At 43.6% G+C, this 25,446-nt stretch overlaps 1 protein-coding gene across 3 annotated transcripts in view; it reads right to left on the bottom strand.

Moving 5' to 3' along the window:
- The window catches only part of ARMH4 (armadillo like helical domain containing 4), a 70,512-nt gene that overhangs the window by 4,945 nt on the left and 40,121 nt on the right, over nt 1-25,446 (bottom strand). For 2 of the 3 annotated variants that reach the window (XM_005152355.3, XM_031051951.2), the window contains exon 5: nt 4,811-4,842. The exons of the other annotated variant lie outside the window; for it this stretch is intronic. In XM_005152355.3, the coding sequence (XP_005152412.2) occupies nt 4,811-4,842 (32 nt within the window). The remainder of the gene's footprint in view (nt 1-4,810; nt 4,843-25,446) is intronic. 3 annotated transcript variants of the gene reach the window in all.

Raw genomic sequence — 25,446 nt, 5'->3', positions numbered from 1 at the left:
AGTGCTGGGATGAAGCGCCTGCTAATACAGGTGTACGTGTGAAGGAAAACCTCAACTGCCAAAAGCAGGCAATCTTGAGCCACAACAAAGACCCATGACCCCCCCAAACAGCTTCACTACAACCTGTGTAAAGCAGGCTGAGTGCTTCTCTGAGCTCCCCAGGTACCACCAGCATAAATCAAGGCACAAGTATATGTCTGGCCATGTTCAGCAGAGCTCAACCCAGAGACTTGAAAGATGCTCTTATGCTTTTCTGCATAGATCTGGACTAGCAGCATGGCACCAAGTGTTGCAGTGAGGTGTGCCTTGGTACCCTGCTACCCACAGCCCCCTGCACCACTGCCCTGGGGTGACAGAAGCAGGCAGAAAAAAACAGTGTATAAGAGCCACCAGACAAGACAGCAAGCATCAGCCAGCGAGCAGGCAGAATGGGCGAGGAGGTGTTCTCAGAGAGTGGCTGCTCTGTGAAGCAGGGATACTAACCTCCATCATCAGAAGTGGATAGGAAAGGGACCCAGCATCCTCCTGGCCAGCTATGATTGCTGGAGTGTCTTACTATGGCCAGACTGCTAATATACCTCCAGTAAAGGCATACACAGCTCCCATGCTTCCCGTAGACATGTTGGTATGGCAAAGCAAGTGCTCGGGGACACTAATGTCATATCTCAGCATGGCAATGGCAGAAGCTGCTCCCAGCACCCACAGCTGGTTCTCTGAAGGAACTAAAATGCAAAGGCAGGCTGCACTCACTTTTCAGAGAGAAGCAGCAGTTTGCCCTCCCCCTGCCTAGCCCAGCCTGAGCCTCCTTGGCTTCATCCTCAAAAATCTTTGAAAGAAATGCTTTTGCTTTTTATGGGAAGGGGTCACTTGCATGAGCAGGACAGCGGCACAGAGGGAGAGCACACACACCTTAAGCTTGGCCTTACAGGAAGGACAGCAAATGTAAATTAGCTCTAATTCAGTTGCTGTGATCCTTACATTCGCATTGCCCATTAAAAAAAATATACACATATAGCATGACTAATTTAAAGTTGCACATTTAAATATTCAAAATCCTTTGGAAAATATTCCCAAGTGCTTGTTAGTTTATATTTTACTGTTTTAAATGAAAATTAACTGAAGTCTTAAAGCACCAGATTGCTTCAGCATCCTCACCTAATTCAGGCTGAGGGTCTCAATGGAGTAAGGGAGGCAGGCAACGGCTTACTCCCTTATTAGCACTGCCTTTGTTCACACTGCAGCAACAGAGTCCTCTGCTGTGGCACTAAAGCTTTACTCTTCACCATCTATACCCCTCAAAATAGATTTTACACCTACCCAGGGACACATGCACCAATCAGATGACTATCAGACAGCTCTTAGCAAGCCTCAGTCCATTGTTTACAAGCACTCATCTTCGTCTGCATTCCCAAACTGCAACACAGCTTAACAATATTCGCTTACACCGTAATTGCTTTTCTCCATAATCCTTTGAGTGTGTGGGGGGGAAGAGCTATTTAGTGCATGCTGCCTTAGCTTTGTACGCTTACCTGCATAACGAAAATAACTGCTTTCATCTAGGGCAGACACAATGCTAGCAATGGCTGTTTTGCTCTCCCCAATCCCTCCAGTACCTACTCAGAGCTTTAAATAGTAACACCTTTGTGTGTGGATTCCAAAGCTTGAAGCATCCTGAGGTGCACTGTGCACGTTTCCTGAGCACCCTCCCAGAAAAAAACAGTCCTGATCAGCACAAGTGCTTGGAGGGGGCTGCATGCCTGCACCCCAGTTCCTGGAAAAGGAGGTTAGTGAGAACACAGCTAAAAGACTGTATATCTGCAAGGCAATTAAGGTACCTTAATTGGGTGACCTAATTACTGCAGCCCTGGTTTTTCTATTTCTGGAACTTTGCTGCTGGCACAGGCAGTGAGGGAAATTTGGAAATGGCTTTTTAATTGCTGCCCTGTTGAATTTCTATATCAGAAATCACTAGTTTTAATATGATGAACTTCCTAGACTGCCTGTGAGCCTTTTTTCTGCCTGGTCAGCCCATGCCCTTTTACAGGCTTCCCCTAATACCCAAACCAATGATTTATACCCCAAAAGCCTGCAACATGAAGCAGATCCAGGACCTTTTCTCCAAGCCAGGACACACAGTGGAACACAGCAGCCCAACTCATGAGGGCTTCTGCATTTGCTTCATAGAAAACCCCATTTCACAGGCAGCTCTGAAGCCACATTTTTACCCCTTATCCATGGGGAAGATGCAACTTCTTTGCAGATCCTAGGGATGCTTTCAATACGCTCAATCCACAACCACGACCTTCCTGGCTCACCTGGACTTTGAGATAACAACAACAGAGAACTTCAGAGAAACCTCATGTCCATTATTCAGCATACAAAATGCAACACTTGAACAGTGATTGCAGACCAGATATAAATCTGTCACTGACCCATGCTTCTTGTCCCTCACTCCCTACAGCCTTCCCTCTCCCAGCAGGGCAGCCCTAATGGACATATGAGGACTCATTTCTCAGGGATGGGGCCATCATGTGCAAGGATATTCTGGATGGAGGAACTATTCTATGTAAAATAGACAGAGCTCTATATTACAATAGAGCCAAAGCCAACAGCAAATAAAAGGGGCACATATGACTGGTACTGATGAACTCCACAGGAAGAGGAGGAAATGGGGTGAGCAGGCTTATTTGCAAGTGATTTGCTACACCTGCATTTGGTTGTGGGAGAGGGAGTGGGGTTTTTTTTTGGACTTTTTAAGGGAAAAGAGAGCAAGGTGAAAGACACTGCCTCCACACGTGTGCTATTCTCCAGAGAAGGGAGATGGCTCAGAACCAAGTTTCTCTCGTAAGTGGACACTAGCAGAGCCTCAGTTACACAAATGCCTCTGCTGGGCACTGCCACATCTACCTGCTCTACAAAGCAATTCTGTTGGAGACACACACACCACTGAGACAAGGAAGGACAGAGGTAGCCAACAAGGTGCAAAGAGGAGATAAGTGAAAGCTGCAGCTTCAGTGAGAAGGTACCTGATGACGCCAAGCTTGTGTTGTGCTGTCTGAGGTAGGTCTGGCATGAGCAGGTGACACATGCATGCCACATTCACAAGTCTTGGTGTCTGCTTTTTACCTTCATTGGGAAAACCATTCTCTGTTCTTTCAGCATTTGCTGTGGCTGAATCCCAGGCCAAGGTGCTCTGTTATGAGCATCGATTGTACTAGACATGCCTCCTTCCTATTGTAGGCAGAAAAGCAACTCAACAAGGGCTGGGCAGCAACCCACTTTAAACCTTTCCACTCCCAGTCCTGTAAAACAGATATGCAGACTCCATCTCTGTGTTCAGACTTCATCATAAGGTGCTGTCCTGGGTTTAGCAGTAGCAGTAATTTTTCTCCTTCTTGGTAGCTGGTGCAGTGCTGTGTTTTGACTTTTGGCCTGGGAACATTGCTGATAACACAGATGTTTTCAGTTACTGCTCAAATGTTTAGACTGGCCATAGGACTTTGTGAGTCTCATGCTCTGCGAGGGAGGAGGGGAAGCCGGGAGGAAGCAGAGACAGGACACCTGGCCCAAACTAGCCAAAGAGGTATTCCATACCACAGCACATCATGGTCAGGAGGTAACTGGGAGTTACCCGGAAGGGCTGGCTCACTGCGGGGTCAGACAAGGTATCAGCCAGTGCTCGGTTGGGCAGGGTGGGGGGAGTTATTGGTTGGCAGGTGGTGAGGTGTTGTATTCTCTTCCCTTGTTATTTCCTTTATCATTATTTTTATGTGTGGTAGCAGTAGTGATTTGTGTTATACCTTAGTTACTGGACTGTTCTTATCTCAACCTGTGGGAGTTACATTCTTTTGATTCTCCTCCCCATCCCTCCGGGAGCAGGGGGAAGGCAAGAAGGGGGGGAATGAGAGAGAGACTGTGGCTGACTGTGTTTAAACCACAATAGGTGCTGCTGAACTTTGGTGGGGATCATGAGGGAAGGCTGCATACACCAGATTACAATCTGATTAGAATTTAGAGATATATTTTCAGGGGCTTCAGAGTTTCCTATTGAGTCATTATTCCTCGTGGTGTTTTTTTCATCTATTGATTCTGATCATGTTCAAAAGTTTCCAAGCTCTTTGAGTCAGAAAGTGTTCTTGTTTTAAAAACACTATTGTCACCTCATTTCTATCTTCATGGCTTTGTCATCAACACAAGATTTGGAAGGCTTCACAACCATTTCACAATGTTATTATTTGCTCTAGGGCAGCAGAGCCTGTGGCTGGCACAACTCCTGATTCCATGCACCACCACCCAGTAACACCAGCAAGAAAAGACTGTGTTATATTTTCAGTCTTCCTGCATTTGCTCTTTTTCCTTCCAGGAATTTGCAGCTCTTGCACACGGAAGCAGTAAAGGTCTTGTCCAGAGCTGGTGATGTGGCACACAGCCTCTCACCAGAGAGAATCACCAGATCCTCTTGATTTGGACCCACCACAAAGCTTAGGACTTAGAGAAAAGGGGTAAAGGTAAGATAGAGGGCAATTAAGAAAGTAACTATGGTTGTCTGAAAAGAAGGGCTAATGCAGAGAAATCTATCAAATACCCCTGTTCCTCCTTCTTCTTTTAGTTACTACTCATCAGGGGTGCATTGTGGATATACACAACTATATACAATACCAATATCTAGTTCATTTGCCTTCTAGAGAAAAATCTAAGCCCTTTCTCAATTGTCTTTGTAAAGATAAAGAACTGCACTGACAAGAGTTTATTTATTCCTGTAAGTAAACATGCTTTTGCTTTTAAGTAATTGAAACACTGAGGATCCTACCTTATCTTTCAGCTTCTCCATCCAGCTCCTCACTGAAAAATAAGACAAAGAAGCTGTAATCATGTTACTTATATTAATTAGTAACAAATGATAACGATAGTATTAGAAGAGACACTAATTAACTTGACAAGCTGATAACACTTTTGATTATATTTCCTCTCATACATGAAAAGAGCAAATGCAGCAAATCAACAGAGAAATTCTTCAAGTGAATTGGCAGGCAAGAAGCTCGCTTTTGCCTGTGCAATTCACATCTTCACAGGGATTAAAAAAGGATGATGAAAAACAGTATTTCAGCTTGTGGGGTTTTAACCAGAAGCTCTCTTACACACACTGGGATGTATGACAAGGAGAAAACCTTAAAGCTTGGCTATTCCCTTCCACCGACCTCCTCCACATAGATATTCTCCCCTCTATGAGGCATAGCCTGGAGTGATGCCTAAAAAAGTATTATTCCCTGTCTTTTATTCCCCTGCTTTTCTGGAAGCAGCCCACTGCCTGCTCAGAGGAGTCACCAGAAGACTGGGATAGCACTGGAGGTGCTAAATTACTAAACCAAGTAAATTCACACTGCCATCACAGAGACTTTAATTTCCTAACAGTTAATATAAGCCCCATGAAATATGATACCCAAGAATTAAAAGTCTTTAATGGCATGTACTTTGGGATTAAATATTCAGCTGCTCTCAAAGAACTGCAAGTGCTTAGCAGCAGGTACACGACTCATGAACTCCACAGGTGACTGGATTTGTTTCTACCACACCAAAGACAAAATGCTCAGCCTTTGAGAGATCCATTGGTATTATAACAAATTCCTGCCCATGAGTAAGCAACAAGCAAACAGTTAAATATCAGGGGTTTTTTTTTCAGGGTTTGGCAGCTGTGTTTTAAGCCTTGGTCGAGGACCCCCTTTTCTCCAGGAGGACAAGGCTACAAGCACCAGGGGACTCCTAGATGCACCAGTGTCCTTCTGAGGGATATTTCTCCTAGGACACATTAGATCCCAAATGTAACACACTGTTTACAGAGTGACACCCTAAGCCTTCTTTCTTACAGAAGGTCCCTTCAAAGCATGCATTAGCAATATCAGAGTCTGCACATGCACATACATGACTCAGGGTAACTGTCCTTCTGAAATGAGAGCCTTACTGTGAGGGTGCTGCAGTAGGGCAATCAGTAAATGGTGGGTTTTTGTCTCAGGTACAATACAGAGAACCACAGCATCTAGGAAGTAGTAAGATCCAGCCCAGAATTCAGCATCACTGAATTAAACTCTAACAAGTTCAAAGCAATTTGAATACTTCCTTCTTAGCTATTAGTAACATAACAATTTCCAAACAGAAGAACCCAAATTGTCTTAGAGGTGAAAAAGTGTGAAACAAGCATAGATGCACACACACAAATCCACTTATTTCTGACAGGTAGCTGAGAAAAAAAAAAAAAAAAGAGTTATCTAGGAGATAGACACCTACAGCACTAGGGAAAGACAAGAGGTCTGCTTTTATCAACTCTTCCCACCATTAGTCCTGACGTGCATGGACTAAGCCGTAGTAAATTCAATTTACATGATCAGCATCCTCTGCCAGTTCAAGCCTGTATGCCTTGAATATCACTCCAGTGGAATACCAGAGAGCAAGGAAATGCATGGCTCCCCTAGGCTAGGTTTCTCAGCCAGGTTTCTAGGTGTAACAGTACAACAAACACTGGATGTAAGTTTCCTTTAGACTTTCAAGGAGAGATCATATGCTGTTACCTGTTGACAGGCATGAGAGAGACCAAATACCAGGAAAATTCTTCTTAAAAATACAAATACTGCAAATCAAAGGAATTCATCTCAAATTCTTGCCAAAGAACCTTCTCACAACTCCATATTCAATATTTCTATTGTGTTTTACTCCAGGCTGCCAGGAGGAGTGGTGATAGTGACTTACAGTCACACTGTAACAGCACAGCTTCAAAACCATAATGCACATTTTGATGTCCTCCATGGACATCCAGACAGCTACAGGTGTCCAATTGTCCTTGACTGAAGCTAAGCACAAAGCCTATTTTTACATGTCTTTCTCAATAATTATATTGGATTGGTGATCTCGTCCACAGTTGACCCACTTTCTTGCCACTGAATATCAGTGCCTCTAAAGCAGCAGTTAGCTCTGGAGTATTTCTGTCAAGTCAGAGGCAGGGGCTGATCTAATAATAGTCTACTACCTATTTTCAACAAACACAAATTCTGGCTTCATTCTTGCCTGCTCCACAAAACAACAGCAGCATGTTCATCGAGACCCACAGATTCTGTGTATCTTTATTTGCTATTTATACAATTGCCTGTTATTAAAACCAACCTTGTTTTCAGCCATGTAGAGCATGTCAAATGCTTTCATGAATCAACCCAAGCCACAGAAAACACCACAATGTGATTTCTCCCAGACTGGGTGCCTCTCTGACAGAGGCTTGTGACAGCCTCTGCCCTTTGCTAGAGGAAAAGAATGGCCCCAAATTCATGAGGTTAAGGCAGCAGGAAGTCGAAAACCTGGCTAACCCTTCAATGTCCTGGCAGGACTGCACCGGTGTGCAGCAGCAGCAGGTCCAGCTCTCCTGGGCAGGAGTGGAGAGTGCAGAGCAGCCACAGCCATGGCCTGTCCCCCGCTGGCTCCACAGCCAGTCAGGTTAGGGCTATAGCAAGTCAAGGAGCACTGGATTACCATGAATTACAAACACTTTTAATATCACTAGTGCACAAAACTGGTTTAACGCTTTTGAGGAAATGACAACTCAACGTGTCATTAAAACCAATCACTTACTACTTCAATTATTTATCTATATGCAAACACTAAGGGGTGTGGGTAGGAGATAAAGCACTTTTTCAAGTTAAAATTGGTAACTGTGCTAAATGGTTACCATCAATTAATTCTGGACTTCAGACTCTAATTAAGCATCATTATCCATAATTAATATTGTGAACGTGGTCTTGGAAGAGGAACATTGTGGATGGCACTTTCTCATGAAAATGCAACACTCTCCACAAATACTAGGTGACTTGCAATGAGGCCAAGCAAATAATTAGTAACAAATACTCTAGTCCATTTATTTTTCATTTCCTCATCACAATGTCCTGAACAAATGACAACAGTCTCTGGGAGAGAAATTACTAACAGGTGTTTGCAGTGTTGGCTCATACTCCATGGCATTTTAAGGACAGCAACTCATCCAAACTCTGCTTTGGCTTGATTTTCATCCTTTGGTTTCATGGGAAGCTAAATTAAATAGGTGTGGAGCACTTACGAAAATTACATATAATCTGACATTTCCTCAGTGATTTATATAATGTCTGCATCTCAGCAAATTCATTTTAAATAACATATAGCTTAAGATTAAGCAGGTCAGGTGCACAGAGGAGGAGCTTGGTTGTCTGGCGTTGGCATCAGAACAAGCCCGGGATGAATTCAGGCAGTTACAGACGCACTGTGTACTTTTTGTCATTTTTATCCAGCCTTCCCCTTCAAAACGTGCAGCCAGCTGTTAAGAAACTACAGTGCCAACTAAAGAACTAAAGAAGTTAGGCTAATTTGCAGACGTATGCACCAGCCAGCAGTGTCTGCCTGGCTCTTTGGAGGACCCTGGTTCAAAGGGATAGTCAAAAACCCCCATAAGCAAAACCCTTCTGAAAGTTCAGATTTCGAGAGATGCAGGCTGAGGGCTCAGGAGAGGGACAATAGGTGATGTTTGAGCATCTGTGGTGTGCAGCACTGGATGGCCCAATATCTCCTTTCATCACTGAACTCTTCAATGCTATACATCCAAACCAACCCTCTTCTTTCCACTGTGTCCTATAGCTTTACATACCCTATAAGAATAGATTCAGCCAGCTTACCCAAGTTGTTAATTTGTTTTTTTGCAGGGCTCCTCTTTACAAAGGGATATAATTTACAACAGAGAATCAAAGCAGAAGGGGTTTGGAAGCTGCCTCCAAGTTCAGCTGGAAAGACCCTCTGACAATTAAGTATTTGCATGATTTGCATCAGGGGAGATCCAGTATTTGTCACTTTTGACCAAAGAAAGCAAAATTAAGGTAGCACAACAGACCCTGTGCACTGTACATCTAAACCACAGTCCAACACTTTCCTCCTAGGGAAGCATGCGATCTCTTGGTATTTGGCTCAGGGATCTCATAGCACCCTCAGCTTATAGCCCTGCAAAGTCTCTCTACAGAGGAGAGGGGGATATTAACTGAGGGCAAATATCTGGAAAAACCTCACAAAATATTTACTACACAGTAACTTCAATGGCTCCCATGCACCCCCACCATGGAAAAAAAGTGAGTCCACATGTACCACTATTAGAACCAATAAAATATAGAAAACCTTGAGTTGGAAAAGACCCATAAGAATCATCGACTCCAACTCATTGTGCTCCCCTTCCCTGAACCCTTATTCTTTATGCTTTTACTCATGACCTCACTTCTAGTTGCTGTTCCAATGATAGTCCATCTTTAAGTAAGTCCTTTTTCATTAGTCAGGTCTCTCGCACTCCCTGTGTTCTGGAAGCTGCAGAGTACTGGGTTCCAGAGCCAGCCTCTGCCTTAAGCCTCACTGTAACATAACATCAAATCTCTCACCAAAGGCTTTTCCCTGCTTCCCTTGCCACCCTCTGAAATCAGAAGCACAAGTCCTCTGGGCTTCACGCTTTGCCAACTTTTAGTAATCCTAATTGCCTAATTATCTACTGCAATGCAATGATAAAGCTGCTTAATAATTCTGTTCATTCTCTCCCTTCCCAGATAAGAAAATGCAAACACCTTCTGGTGGAGATTTCAATCAATAATTCATGCCCTTCTGCCATAAGTTCTGTCTTCCCCTTCCCCTCTTAGATGTTCTGCTGCTTTATCTTGTCACTTTAGTTTCATCTTATCAGCTTGTTTTAATCATACTCTCTTTTTTAATCATTGTCTAAAGCAATTCTAGTTTTCCATGGCAAAACTAGCATATTATCCCTCTGCTTGCACACTGTATTTTCAAATTCAGCATTTATATCTTCATTCCAGAACTTTATCTTGATACTGATGAAGGTACATCTAGCACCTTCTCTTTTAATAATTCTCCACCAACAACCACCAGACCAGTGGTGAAAATGTGGCGCATAAGATCCTATGTATTCTCCAAAGCACAGAAAAAAGGACTGAAAGCTGGTTTTATGGTTAAGAATTACATGGAGCCCAGGTAACCTGATCCAACCATTACATCTGCAGTCCCTCAAATGCAATAGGCTGACAGAGTTGCACCAAACTTCATTCTGAGAAATCAGAAAACATCAGTCACCCCAATACACTCAGGACATGAAGAGATTTTGCTCTAACAGCTACCGTTAATTGCTTTTATGTCTGTCTAAAGTCAGAGCATCCCTATCCCAGGAACCAGAGAAGCTATTTAAGGACAAGGTCCCCACTGCAAGCAATCTATAGATGCAGGATGCAAAGGTGGATGGAGCCAAGGAGCAAAGGGAGTAGCCTTTTGAGTAGTGGAAATGCCTGATGCAGATGCTGGGCTTATTCTGCCTTCCTCCAGCCACGACAAGGTCTTCATCCTACCCTCAGGTGTGGGAGTTTTAAGGCAAGAAAAAGCTGATTTGACATATTTGCAAGAGTGTGGAAATTGCAAATATGTAGGAAGGAGGCTTTGTGTAGGTGATGGTACAGTGAAACGTAACTGTACCTTGCAGCTGACGTAGCTCAGTACAGCTTTGCCATTGCCTTTTTCCCTGTGACAAATTCATTCACCTCTTCCATTCCTGCCCGCTACCCTGCTCTTCCCATTCCTCCAGCATGAAGTGGCTTGGGTTTGTTGTTGCTTGCTGTTGGAGCTAACATCTGGTGGTAGTCAGGAGGAGTAAACTTCATCCTTCATGTTTAGACTTTGCTAGACACCCCACTGTCAGAGCAGCTATCTGTGTACACCTCTGCAGTGAGAAAAAGGCACTGCCCTCTAAACCACCTGTTGAATCTCTGTTACGAACACTAAAGCAAGCCGTTTGCTACAGTTAATTCTCCTCTTCCTCAATTTATGGACACAATTTCCAAGCTCAATTCCTCATTTCAGCAAAGAAGAGATGGTTAACATGTAACAAATACAGAAGAGATTTTTTTTTAAATCAGTCCATATACACCAATCAATCTGTCCTGTTACATTGCAGATTTCATTCCTTCCTCTTGCAAGCGAGACTTTATTTTAACCAACAGTAGCGAGAACAATTTTGCAGAAATGCTCTGTGCTTCATCTGCTCAAGTCTGGCAAGTTAATGGCACAAGGCTGCATTGGCTCCTTTTCCTTGAAAAACACAACTGCCAATTTAGTTACTAGCACAAATAATGCAGAAAGTGGCATTTGGCTGGAAGGCAGCATATTTTTAATTCCAGAAGAAAACTATATCTACTTGACGGGAATTTTGATGAATGCATTTTCCCCTATGGCAAACTCAAGAAGACTTGAATGGCTGCATAGTCAAAAAAATGTCAAACTGACAATTACCATTTATGTTTTCAGAAAAAAAAATTTGGTTGGGTAAGCTCTGAATTAACAAAGTGAACTCTAATAGTTATGATACAACTGTCCAGTTTATTAACTGTACTGACAATAACTTTTTCTCTGGCCACCCAGCTACAACCCAAGCCTGGCTGCACACTACAGCCTGCTACAACCTATGCAAACCTCTTGAGAGAGAAATTAAGATGGGGAGGACCACTCAACATGCTTACCCAAAAAGCAGAAGCTCCAGTGAGCTTCCTAATTCCTTCCAGGCCTTATCAATCCTTTTGACACTGCCTTCCCCTTGGCATCAGCTCATATTTCTCTTTTTCCTTCCCCCTTGCAATTTTTTATAAGCTGTTTTCTACTTTGATCAGTGGTGAAATTCAAACACCAACCCCTATGTTCCCTTGGCTGAGACACAACAGACAGCAAACCCTGATTTGGGTCTCAAGGCTTCCCAGACTGACAGAAGATCTTCATGCTGAATTTCTGCTTCAGCTCCTCTCCAAGGTAAGCAGCATGCACAAAGCCAGGTAGTGCTTTCACAGAAGTCTTGAGTTCATCTTGTTGCTCTTTGGAGATTTTTTTAATCCATTCTCTGGGTTATGGGTGTCTGGGTTAATACCACTCACCTGGTCCGTGCAGCAAGCAATGAGGGCACTTACAGAATCATAGAATAGTTAGGGTTGGAAAGGACCTTAAGATCATCAAGTTCCAACCCCCCCGCCATGGGCAGGGACACCTCACACTAAACCATGTCACCAAAGGCTTCATCCAACCTGGCCTTGAACACTGCCAGGGATGGAGCATTCACTACCTCCCTGGGCAACCGATTCCAGTACCTCACCACTCTAACAGTAAAGAATTTCTTCTTTATATCCAATCTTGCACAAGTCCATCCCAGTCCAGCATGATTTCAGCTGCGGGAGGGGGAGCCACTGAGGGAGTTTAACTGGGAGACAAAGTAAAACATCTCTATGGCAGAATATTGCAAGAATTCAGAATGCAGGAATTACCACAAACTCTGAAGAGATATATTAGTGCCCTGAAAAAAAAAACCACTGAAAAAAGCACATGAAAGCTTTCTTTCATAGGACACATAGCTCTTCAATTGCTGCTTTTATGCAGTAGTATTTGGATAGTGCTACATAAACAAATGGCTCACAAATGCTATCTTAAAAAGGTAAGTAAAGCTGCAAAACCAAGACTCGTGAATAAAGAAACCCCCATTTTGCATGTTCAGCAGGATACCACTTCTAATTGCCCATTATTTTTTTCTCAGAGGTCTCCAGTCAAAAAATTATTGATAGTTTATTTTTCTCTTCTCTTCACACCCTAGAGCAGGTGAGTTTCTTTAGCTAAAATTTTCTTTAAAAGTCTGGGGCAAGCACCATGGGAAAATTTCAGTCCAAACAGTTAAGATTTGATAAAGTTATCAGGAGCTAGAATACACAGAATAGAAATCCAACACATATAATGACTGGCAGGGCTGTTGTTGCCAGGCAAGCCACACTCATGTGCAGGTTTACAGGGCAATGCCTTATGAGGGAAGCATTACCCTTCCATCATAAGAGTATCTCAACCTTAATGAGAGATATTTTTAAAAGCTTTAAGGTACACTGAGAGCCTTAGCTGGCTGTTTCCTAATTTATGTTCTAGGGCTACATCCTCAGCTGCTGTCAGCAGGCTCTCTGTTTTGTTTACAATCTGCCCAAATCATCTTTGGGATAAGAGAAAACAAAGAGCAACAAATAAAAGCACAGAGCCACTCTGCAGCAGCTGGGAAGATGTGACATCCAATGCCACCAATACCAAGAACCAAGCTGCAGAAATGACTCAAGGATTTAGAGAAGGCTGAGGTTCTGAATGACCTCTTTGCCTCCATCTTCACTGGCAAAGGCTCTGACCACACCACCCAAGTCTTGGAAGGCAGACGCAGGGACTGTGAGAATGAAGACCTCTGTACGAGAAGATCTGGTTTGAGACCATCTAAAGAACCTGAATGTACACAAGACATAGAATCGTATAATCACAGAATAGTTAGGGTTGGAAAGGACCTTAAGATGATCTAGTTCCAACCCCCTGACATGGGCAGGGACACCTCACACTAAACCATCTCACCCAAGGCTTCATCCAACCTGGTCTTGAACACTGCCAGGGATGGAGCATTCACTACCTCCCTGGGCAACCCATTCCAGCACCTCACCACCCTAACAGTAAAGAATTTCTTCCTTATATCCAGTCTAAAGCCCTGCTGTTTAAGTTTCAACCCATTACCCCTTGTCCTACCACCTGAAGAAATCCATCCGTGGGTCCTGAAGGAGCTGGCAAATGAAGTTGCGAAGCCACTGGCCATCATATTTGAAAAATCATGGCAGTCAGGTGAAGATCCCAACGACTCGAAAAAGGGAAACATAACCCCCATTTTCAAGAAGGGGAAAATGGATGACCCAAGGAATTACAGACCAGTCAGTCTCACCTCTGTGCCTGGCAAAATCTGGGAGCAGATTCGCTTGGAAGGCATGCTAGGGCACATGAAAAACAACAAGGTGCTTGGTGACAGCCAGCATGGCTTCACTAAGGGGAAATCCTGCATGACCAATTTGGTGGCCTTCTATGGTGGGGCTATGGAACTGATGGACGGGGGTAGAGGAGCTGATGTCATCTACCTGGACTTGTGCAAAGCGTTCGACACTGTCCCACATGACATCCTTGTCTCTAAATTGGAGAGACATCAATTTGATAAGAGGACCACTCAGTGGATAAAGAACTGGCTGGATGGCCACACACAAAGAGTTGTGGTCAATGGTTCAATGTCTGGCTGGAGACTAGTAACAAGTGGTGTCCCTCAGGGATCGGTGTTGGGACCGGTCTTGTTTAACATCTTTGTCGCTGACATGGACAGTGGGATTGAGTGTGCCCTCAGCAAGTTTGCCGATGACACCAAGCTGTTTGGTTCGGTTGATGCACTGGAGGCTAAGGAATGCCATCCAGAGGGAACTTGACACACTTGTGAGGTGGGCTGATGCCAACCTCATGAAGTTTACCCATGCCAAGTGCAAGGTCCTACACCTGGATGGGAGCAATCCCAGGCACAGTTGGGCAAAAAGGAAATTCAGTGCAGCCCTGTGGGGAAGGACTTGGGGTGTTGGTCGATGAGAAAATGAATATGAGCTGGCTTCAGTGTGTGCTCACAGCCCAGATAGCCAACCGTATCCTGGGCTGCAACAAAAGGAGCATGACCAGCAGATCAAAGGAGGTGATCCTGCCCCTCTACTCTGCTCTTGTCAGACCTCACTTGGAGTATTGTGTGCAGTTCTGGTGTCCTCAACATAAAAAGGACATGGAACTGTTGGAACAAGTCCAGAGGAGGCCACGAGGATGATCAGGGGACTGGAGCACCTTCCATATGAAAACAGGCTGAGAAAGTTGGGGCTGTTCAGCCTGGAGAAGAGAAGGGTGCGTGGAGACCTCATAGCAGACTTCCAGTATCTGAAGGGGGCCTTCAAGGATGCTGGTGAAGGAGTCTTCATTAGGGACTGTAGAGATAGGACAGGGGATAATGGGTTAAAACTTAAACAGGGGAAGTTTAGATTGGATATAAGGAAGAAATTCTTTACTGTAAGGGTGGTGAGGTACTGGAATGGGTTGCCCAGGGAGGTTGTGAATGCTCCATCCCTGGCCATGTTCAATGCCAGGTTGGACGGAACCTTGGGTGACATGGTTTTAGTGTGAGGTGTCCCTGCCCATGTCAGGGGGGTTGGAACTTGATTATTTTAAGGTCCTTTCTAACCCTAACTATTCTATGATTAAGCCAATCTTTTAGCTCTTTCTGGCATCAAGTCCCCATGAAATTGCTGGTGTTTTTGGCCACGCCACAACTGCAGGATTTGACCCCGTTTTTTTTTTGTAGAAAAAGAACACGAAATGGAAATAGGTCCCATGCTACCTTTTAGGGCCCATTTTTCAACAAGCCTATTTTCTGCTCCATAACCCTGCACGCATGACCATAATTTGGGAAAGACATATACATATTTGCAATAGAAAACTAAATGTCAAGGCATTGTGATGGAGGAAGTGAAAAAGCTGGAGAGGCTGCAGAATGCCTCACACATCCCTCTGCTCTAACAGCATCTCATTTCTGCTGCAAGACAGAAGCTAAACAATAGTTGCTGTTATTTGGCTAATACCTTCCAAATTTCCAGTTGAAACCATGTTATATTTCCCACTGCAGAGAGGAGAGGCCATTTCTCTGTACAGCTCTCAAACTATTCATTCAGCTCTCTTTAAATGCCAGCCATACAGACTTTCCTGTCCTCCTGACAGAGCCTGCTTATCTACTTTAAAGGACCAGCACCTAAATTACAAAATTTCTTTCTGTACTTCAGTTTATGTCTGAAATTAATCAGGTTCAAAAGATTCTTGGTTTGCTTTTTTCCTTCCATACAGAGCAAATGTAATTTTCAGATTCATTTTTCCTGGGGACACTGCATGAAGGATTTGCCTACAGCAAGGCTGAAATAGGGCACTTTCCAAAAGAATATATTTATTTCAAGTTTCGGCCTTTATTATGGATGGCCAGATGCAGCACTCACCATAAAATGACATAAAGATCAATAAGGTACTAAATGGTTGGAAATTAAAATGGAGTTGACCTTTAAAGGAAAAAAAATATATTGAGCTATGTTTTCAGCAAACATAGTTCAATTGTTTTAGTAATTTAAGTACAAAGCCCTGAGCAACACTGAAATGACAGAAATAAAATCTGATTATCTCAGAGACTTATTTTTATACAAATATATAGGAACATGAGCACTGTCCAGTGTTAACTGCAAAGGGAAAATGCATTTGTTTATATTTGCTAACAGAAAAAGTCTGATCCCATATTCCTCCTGCATCACAAACTGAACATCGATTCCCATTGTGATTCGATGCTCATGTGATGAAACACAAAATAGGGACTTAGGGTTCCTGACACCAGTTAAATACCCTTGCAATTGACTTTTTGTGTAACCACAGGCAAGTAGATTAATCTCTGTTATTCCATTTGCCATCCTTACCATGAGAATATTAAGGGTATAAAATATAATATTTAGTAGGTCTTTTCTGTTGCAAGTTGCTTGTGTCAGAGCTGCTTCCTACATATTTTAATAGCCCCTACTGTAACACCTCCATCTGAATGTGATGTTCTAGAAGCTAACAGAGTACAAATATTAAATCACAGTAAAATGGTTTCATTCAAAAACATGTTCTTTAGGAGGCCATTATCTTAAGTATCAAAGTACCTAGGGTGCTAAGGAAAAACAAATATATTCTCCTTTCTCTGCTCTCATTAGCATCCACTCAGACTGCATTACCTACTCCTGAAGACAGAACATGCAGAAAAGTTTTTAATGAATGTTTGAAGGGAGAAGCAAATTGACAAATATAGGACCAAAAAAAAGGAAGAATTCTGCTCCTCAGAAAGCTCTTCTGAGCATGTATTTGTGACAGAAATTTAACCTGATCTCACTCCTGCTCCAGGAAGAATCATGAAATGTGGGACAACAGACCTAACTCAGCCTTTCGCTATGCAGAGAAACTCCACTAACTTCAGAAGAGAGGCACTGCCAGATGGCATGCCCTGCCCAGGGCTGTGGTCATCTTATACACCTGCAGTGTCCACTGATACCTTCAGTAATATAAGGAAAACTAGCATGATGTCAGGAGAAGCCCAGCTCCAGGGAGGAGGTGATACCCAACTGCTACTCATCAGTTTTTGCCTGCCTGGACTTTACAATTGGTGCTAACAAAGAGCCTATGAAAAGGTGTTGTTCCATTTAATTCATGTAAGGCCTCACCTACTGTCTGCTAAGGTCAACATGAACCTGACCAAAGACTCAGAAACATTATACATTAAGCACAAAATGGTCAATTCCCTTTTATACTTATGGTAAAATTAACAACAGTGAAGGTTGAAAATCCACGGAGCAAAGGATCCTTGTCCAGCCAGTGAAGAAGAGAAGAAAGATTAAATAGTTTTATTAGGCAGGTGAAGAAAGTGAATGGGTTTTCCCCAAACCTCTCCCATCGACCTGTAATGTTCACCATAGACTTATGGGAATAGGCACAATGGAGATCACAGAGAGAAGAAGGAGAATGAGCAAAGAAAACCACCGTGGAGAGAAATGGAGATGGTAGGATCTTACTAGTAGTACAGTGATTTTCCAGTGTGCTTACGCTTCCCAGTGATTTATTCCTGCTGTCTACCAATGGCTTCTGTCACTGGCAGCTTTTATCCCCTAAAAAAAGGTTAAAACTCCAGAAATTATGACACCCTTCAGAGACCATGTCACCAAGATCACAGGAGAGCTGGGTGCCGGAGACTGCTGATCAGACCCCAAGCTTCAGGAAAGCAATGGCACAAAAATACTTCATGCCTGGAAGTGAGGCAGACAGGGAGGTAATAGCATGCAGCATCGTGCCAAGGCAGCATGAATGATGCCTTCTACTCACTGTAATGCATTTTTAATGAACACTGCCACCCTAAATTTATAGCATATGAAGTGGGGGAGGTAAGTCCTCTGTGTGCATCCCCTGAAGTCATGTAACACCAGGCTAAACTGGTGTTTAGCAACAGGATCTGATGCGCCACGAAGTGTTACTACAGCACTGACTAAAATGAAACATAAATCAGAGGCAGTTCTCACCATACCAGGCTGCTTGATGCCTACAGGAACCAAGGTGACCATGGACAATCATCTACCCACTTGAACCAGGGTGATGGATCCATTTGCAGCAGAAATCTGCCCTTCCATTGGAAACATGCTCTGCTCCCTGCTGCTGGCAAGTCTCATGCAGAGTCTGGCAGCTTTCTTAAAATTATTTCAAAGGGGAAGGGGCTCAGGTTAAGGAACATTTTGAGGCAATTTCGAAGTTGAACAGTCACCTCCCAGATAAAGGGTTTGTGCCTCATTGTAGGCTGTGTCCAACACTGCAGCAGTCTGAATGCCAGAGGAACAGAGCTCCTGGGTTGGAATGAAGATCAGCACTACAACAAACCCCCTTTTCTTTCTTTCTTTGACATTGTGGCATCTTGTAGCTCTTTTTTGACTGGGGACCGCTGCCTCCACAGGATTCTATGCTCTTTGGTCTTTTGCCACAACGTGACCTTCACATGAATGTGGCCTTATCCCATGCTGTAGTAACACTTCATGGGTTTATCCCATGCCAGTGATGTGGTGTCAATTTGATGCTGTGCAGCCCACCTGGTTAATCTGTCCTCCGATTTGTAACTCCAGACCTTGGAAATTGTGCCAAGGAAAAGGCAGTTCCTATGACAGCAGAGGCCTGACTTACTTGGAGACTCAGAGCTTGGCAGCAGCGAAGTACATTTATAAGGTGCCACAACATTATAACAGAAATCACATCACTGCTCCAACTGGCCACGGCATAGAACAGTATCATGGGAGGATGCCAAAGGCTGGCTGAGCTTTCATAGGAGCCAACTTTAGCAGCTTCATTCAGCCCAAAAATGTTTGAATCATTCACATCCTATCACTATTTCCCCTTTAGATGCTGTCTTTGGGCTGCAGAAGAGTGACAGACGCTACGCTCTTGAGGAACTGCCCCGGACATACCCCAATGTGCATGGGGAGATGCATGTCCAGCTGTCTGGCTGGTCCACCCCACCAGACCTCAGACAGCCATTGGATGGGGAGTCTCTCTGGGCATGCATATATTCAGGAAATCTCAACACACACCCAGGATAGGTCATCCACTGCAACTAAAGTAGTTTTGTTTCCCAGCACCCTGATCCAAGGGAAAACCTGTAAGGGGAGAAAATGCTGCCAGTGACAGCACAGGGGTCTACAGGGACATGGTACAGAGAGGAAAAAAAGCTGCTCTGATTGTTCCCAAGCACTTGTACAATGGTTGCACTCTCAGCATCCTAAGTGCTACCATATTGTCAGAGTAAGAACTGAGAAGACTTCTTCCTGTTCTCCTCCAGGCTGGGCTGGCCACAGGACAAGTATCCCAAGCAGTCAAGACTACTGAGGTGCCTAGGGATCTTCTTATCCAACACTAGGTGGATTTAAGAACAGATGTGGCCACAGAAGAGCTGAAAAGCCCTAAACACAGTCTAAGTTCATTTCCGAGAGAATTTGCAATTGCTCTGACACTGCAAATGCACGCTTATACCAATATAAACTGAGCAGAAATCACTACATCATTTGAATGGCAGTGATTTACTCCCATCTCATACCAAAGGAAACACCTGAGCCAGGCTCAAGTCAACGAAGTCCCTCCTGCTCCAATGCTTCACATCTGTGCGGGCCATTTCCCCTGATGATTTTGTTACAAGAAGCTGAAGACTCATAACGTAGCAACAAGAGAACGTCTCTGTAGGAACACAACAAAGAGAGCACTTTCTCCTCTGTTGCTGTCACAAAGTCACATGCTGAGCTCTTAGTGACCCGTTCATAGTACAGAAGTTTATTCTCAGCCCTCTTCACCCTCTTTCTCCAGGAACTGGATGTAGTAACAAACAACTGCCTAAGATTTGGCCAGTGCCAACTGCTGCATGCATTGCTTCCCACTAGCCCACCCTATATATGTCCATATCACCTTGTTCAATCCCACCTTGGCTATCCAGGTCTGCAAGACAGACAGGGAAAACCATGAATGCCACGGAGATGTAACTAACTTGGAGCCACCAGCCAGACAGGGCTGGAATGTGGGCAGGAGTGAGGTCCAATATCCCATTTTGTGTTTGTGAGTCTCAGTAATGTCATTATTACCATGGAGAAGCTTTTTTCTCAACAGAGTGAGACAAGTGTCAGTGCTTTGAATTTTGCCAACTTGAAAGTAGCAGCCCAGGACATGTCACGTTTGGAAAGGCTGAAGTGGTTTTAAGCATTAACTGCAGAAGCTGCTCAAAGATTTCAGCAAATGGCATACCAGCAGAACTGCACTTCAGCGCTCTCCTCCAGCTCCCTCCTCTGCACTCAGACTCCCCAGATCAGGGGAGCTGTAGCTGGCACAGGCCGTGCAAGCAAGGGATTGCTGCTTATGGCAGGCACTGTGCTGTCTGTCCACAGATTAGCATTAATGCTCTGGCAGCACTCACACCTTGTCTGTTCTGCTATGCAGGCTATACAGGCTGCTTTGTGTTGTGAAGAAGCGTGAGCTGGGATAATTAAAAGCAGTGCCCACCGATTTATTCCACTTCAAACACATTACATGCCATCTCCCGGGCCCTGAGCCTGGTCTACAAAAGGGAGGAACTCAGAAGATAAAGAAGTGAAAAAGAAACAGTTTGCCCCACTTTGAGGAGTTGGAGGAAGTGAATCTCTAATTTGTGATATATCCTAACACAGAGAATCATAGTCTCATATTTGGCACTGGGGGATCTGTCCATCCCCAAAGCTTAGTACATATCTCTAGTCCACACTACTCCCCAGACATTTAAGATACTTGTAAAGGATATCCACATTGCTGGTGTCCCAGTATTTTTCTCTGAGTTACTTTCACCTTCCCTAGTAATAAAAAGCCACATACGGGAGATTTTTGTTACAGACATGCTCAGATGATCTCAGAGCTAAGATGCAAAAGCAGACATTATCTTAACAGGAAAAGCAAAAGACAGCTTGGCTCATTCAGCTACAGCAAAGGCTGAAAGGGAGCAGCATTGTACTCTATAAGCAAATCCTACTGAAATCCTAGTCAATCCTAGTAAAACCAGGACAAGAAGTAGATCTACAAAGAGGAAGTAATTAAGCTAAATAATCATGCTCCAGGGACAAAGGGGTCATAGACAGTTGAGACTGGAAAGCCAAAAGTTTCTCATTATCACAGCTTGTTGCTCCTCTCACAATGTTGGCCAAAATTCAGAGTAGCTCTGAGATGAAGCTTGCCAGTGGAAGACGATGGTATGGTACAGCTGCCCATCACAGAGAAATTACATGTTCACCAGCATCTCAAGTCAATGCACTAGGACCATTCCTTCCTACTGTGCACTAAAGCTTCTCAAAATTGCTTTTTGCCACCCCATAGAGAGAAGCCCAGGTTGAGCTGCTCCGTAGCTCCTGATCCTGCATTTTAGCTATCACATCTATCAGTGCAATAGAAATCCACAATCACAGTGGGCAGGGAAAATCACAAATATTACACTTTTTTTTTTCCAGAACAGCAGTTACAGGCTTATCATATCAGGACTTTCCAAACCTTAGATGACATCCTCTTGGAAACCCATAAAACCCTCACATCACCACTAACAGCAGTCAAACCCAGCTTTGATCAAGCAAAATCTCTGCAATATGCCAGTGAATAGGGCATGAGGACCATCTCCCTGACCGTGATGAGCTGGACAACCTTGGAAACCAGGAAACTAAACACCAACTAGAATGGTGCTCTCACCATTTTTTGCATCGTAAGAGTGATGAAGAGAAGATGCTATCCAGAAGCAGAAGCACTGCCAAGTGCCCTCAGGAAATTACTTCATGCCTCTTGAGTCTCAGCTCCCCAAAAGCAGAAGGTTAATGAGATCAACCACCTTTGAGGAGCATCTTGCACAAGACCTGTTCTGCAGGGGGAGCTGGACATTATTACTTGTAGAGCCCTCCCTGGAGGGGCACAATGAGGATAATTATGCAGCTTTTCTATTTCTAAAGAAGGAAGCATTCACAAGCATTGGAAAATGATAATGTGTTGTTTGCCATAAATGCTGTAATTATGTCTAAACCTCTCATTAACATGGAAATGACAAATGACAAATTAGAATCAAGCATCTACAATTAGGCTAAAAAGCCATGGCAATTTGTTATTCTTTGCAAGAAATCATTTTTCACATCATTTACTCTGAATGAGGTCTCATTATGTAATGATATTTAGCTCTTCCACTTACTTTTCAGTTTTGCAACTTTATTAATTGCACTCACAACAGTTCTTTAATATAAGGAAGCAGTGATATCTTCTACTGAGTGGAAATCCAAACCTGAAAGCACCAGTGGGATGTATTTACAGCCAAATGGAGGCAGGAAGACCCAAAGCCAGTGAAGAAAGTAGGGGCAAAATCTTCAAATGTCTTCAGTACAAATACAATTCTGTTCCAGCTGAGAAAAGGAATTTGCATTTTGTCACAAAGAGGTTCAGACCAGGGACAAGCTCTTCTGCCTGCCTCACCCAACATCCTATTTTACTGTGATAACAAAAAATAACTCAATGATGCTTCCTATTCAGTTAATAGCAAAGCTTCTTACTGAAAGTTGTGCCATGAGGCAATGAGCACTCAAAGCCACTGGGTAGCCCTCAGTAACAATGACTCAGACACCAGATGGCAATCAAGCTAAAATGGTACTCAGTCTTCACTGGCTGAAGGAGAAAGCAAGTTTAACAGACAAAAATTCTCCTAGGAGGCAGGATGTGACAGTCTGATGCTGGGCTGTCCAAATGAAGGAGCCACAAATATATTTGGTAGACAAAAGGTGGAGAAGCTCCCTTTTTAGCTGGCATAGAGGGAAATGGCTGATCTTAAACACCAAGAAAAACTGAAGGGAAATGATTGGAAAGAGAGGAGTAATTTCATTTACAGCTAGATTGGCAGCTTCAAAATATGCATAATGGTAGGACCTAGCTATTTTTTGTTCTGCTTTTCAAAAGAGCATGAGACCAAACTCAATCCCCAGCCAAGTAAGGCTGGTTTAATGGGTCTAATGGTGTAAAACTATCCTGGTAGGACTCAGCACTGTGTAGCAAACTGGTACAGTACCTGGTCATCACTTAGATCCAGGAACTCCTGATTCCCCCTCAGATTTCGTACACATCCTGAAGAGGTGCCCTGGCTTGACAGAATAAACTCCAAACCAAGCACCAACCCTACCTGCACATCCCTCTGGGCTTGTATCTTCAACCTGGGTCCTCATATATTAATTGCTGTGGAGTGGCTGTTCCAGTGGCTGCAGAGAAGTAAAACCTCTTGTTTCTCTGCAGCACTTAGTAACACTTATGGGTGAAGATTTGCAGGGAAGTTAATATCCAAAAATCTTGGTGAAGTTTGCTCCCACCCACCGAATCTCATAAAATCATCATTGCCTCCCAGACAGCTCTGCACAGCCCCGCAAGTGAAAGGATTAATTTATCTTCAGATCATCTGTTACCTGCATTTCCAATTTATTTAATATACACCCCTGTTCATGCTAAATTAATGTCTACATTACTTCAGTCTCTGTGGGGTTTGCTGCTGCCACCAAGCACTTGCACCCAGTGCTGTGGCCTTCCCCATCCCAGTCCTTCTGCTCAGAAATGAGTGGATCTGCTGTTTCTCCAAGCAGATCAAGATAATCTGTAACAATTCACTTACACTAAAAGGGCATTACCCTGATTGGAACTGGACAGAGACCACTTTCTGATTAGGACAGTGATATGATGTGGCTCTAAGAAGACATTTTGGGATATTAATATCTCTGAAGGAACTCCAGATTTTGCTTCCATCATCTGTTCAAATAATGAAGAAATGATTTTGTGTGAGAGAACCTTCACAAAATTATCTGGATAGAACTTCAGACCTTAACTGACTTTCCAAGTAGCAGCAAATACTTATTATCTAAATGCTGATGGCCACTCTGTACTGCTCAGCTTCCAAAGTGCACGAAATAGGCCAAAAAGGTTCCTGTTGACTTGACAAATGTTGTATCAGGTCCTCTAGAAGACAAATTCTGCAGAGACAGTCATAAAGAAGGCACTGACAAGCCCCAGCCACGTGCAACCTGATTTCTTCTTGATGACCACCTCTCCAACATGACTCAATCCTTATACATGCCTGCAGATAAATGCTGCAAGCTATCTCCTCTTACGTGGCTCCACGCACCAGGCAGGAGGCATCCACCCCATACTGACCAGCAGCTTCATGCCCACCAGGCAGGACATGCAACAGAGTCACAGGTCAGAGGGAGTTGGCCCATGCGCAGTCATGCAGCTGCCACTCCTCCTGGGACCTTCAGGTCCTTGTCAGATGATGGGATGCATCAAGCTACATACTCCCTCCCACAGAGACTCGTTTGCACCCCAAGAAAATGGGGAGATGGGAGATCTTTGTCCAAACTCACCATGGGCGACTCTCATCTCCAGTCTGGAAGGTTTGTAGGACACGGCATCACCCACAAGGTGAGATGATGCAACAAAGGCCAAAAAAGACAAGAAGCAGCAGGAGAAAGCACTATAAAATATTTAGAGACCTTTGTCAGGATTTTATATCTCCCAGTGTACAGATAAATCTCTACATTTCATGCTAGAAGTAATCAACCTGGAGAAAGACACAGGCATCTCATCACACTTCAAGCAGGGGGCTAGTCACTTATCTTCCAACATATCTTGCAAAATCACACAGACAAGTCAGTGAGCAAGCTCTAATATCAAAGGCAATGTTAATAGCCTTCTCTAAGGAGGAAATTGTTAACCAACAGTATATTTCAGAAACACACAAAGCCAAGAAAAGGTTGAGAATCAGAAATTTCTTTTGGCAGTTTCAAAAGTATCGCAGTCCATCGGTCAGGAGAGCACTGTCCCTGAATAAGCTGCAATTTTTTAGTTTATAACTGCAAATACTCTGCAAAGAAAATTCTCAGGTAAAGGCTGCCTTTTCCAAAGCACAAACAAAACCTCTACAGGCTGCCTAAAATCTGCAATTCTGTGTAGGTACAGAAAACAATGAAACTGCAGAGCACATCTGAAATTTAGCCGTAAATGCAAAAGATAAATTGCTGGCCTTATCCTATAATGTTGTGAACTGGTTGACAGATTTAGAGAATTACTGATCAAGCCTAGTTAAGAGTTTGATCAATGGCTCAGAAGAACTGTCAACTCAAATCATGATTTATAAATCTGTCCCTTGACTGAGAAATGCTATTTGTCCACATTTACTTCAACTCAAAGGGATACAGGAGTTTAAGTCTCATTTCCCATATGAGCTGTTGGACCCATAACCAGCTTTAGGAATCCACAGGTAACTCACAGCATACAAGAAAATTTCCATTCTGGTATCTGTGAACAGCAAAGAAAACCCTGCAAAACAGAGCAAAGCAAACCTATCTGGTGCCTTGCTGAAAAAAGCCATTACTTTCTATGCTATTGCACCAG

The sequence above is a fragment of the Melopsittacus undulatus genome, chromosome 4 (assembly GCF_012275295.1).
Source record: "Melopsittacus undulatus isolate bMelUnd1 chromosome 4, bMelUnd1.mat.Z, whole genome shotgun sequence".
NCBI lineage: Eukaryota > Metazoa > Chordata > Aves > Psittaciformes > Psittaculidae > Melopsittacus > Melopsittacus undulatus.
The sequence above is the reverse complement of the archived record's forward strand: the minus strand, read 5'-3'. Positions and strand labels throughout refer to the sequence as shown.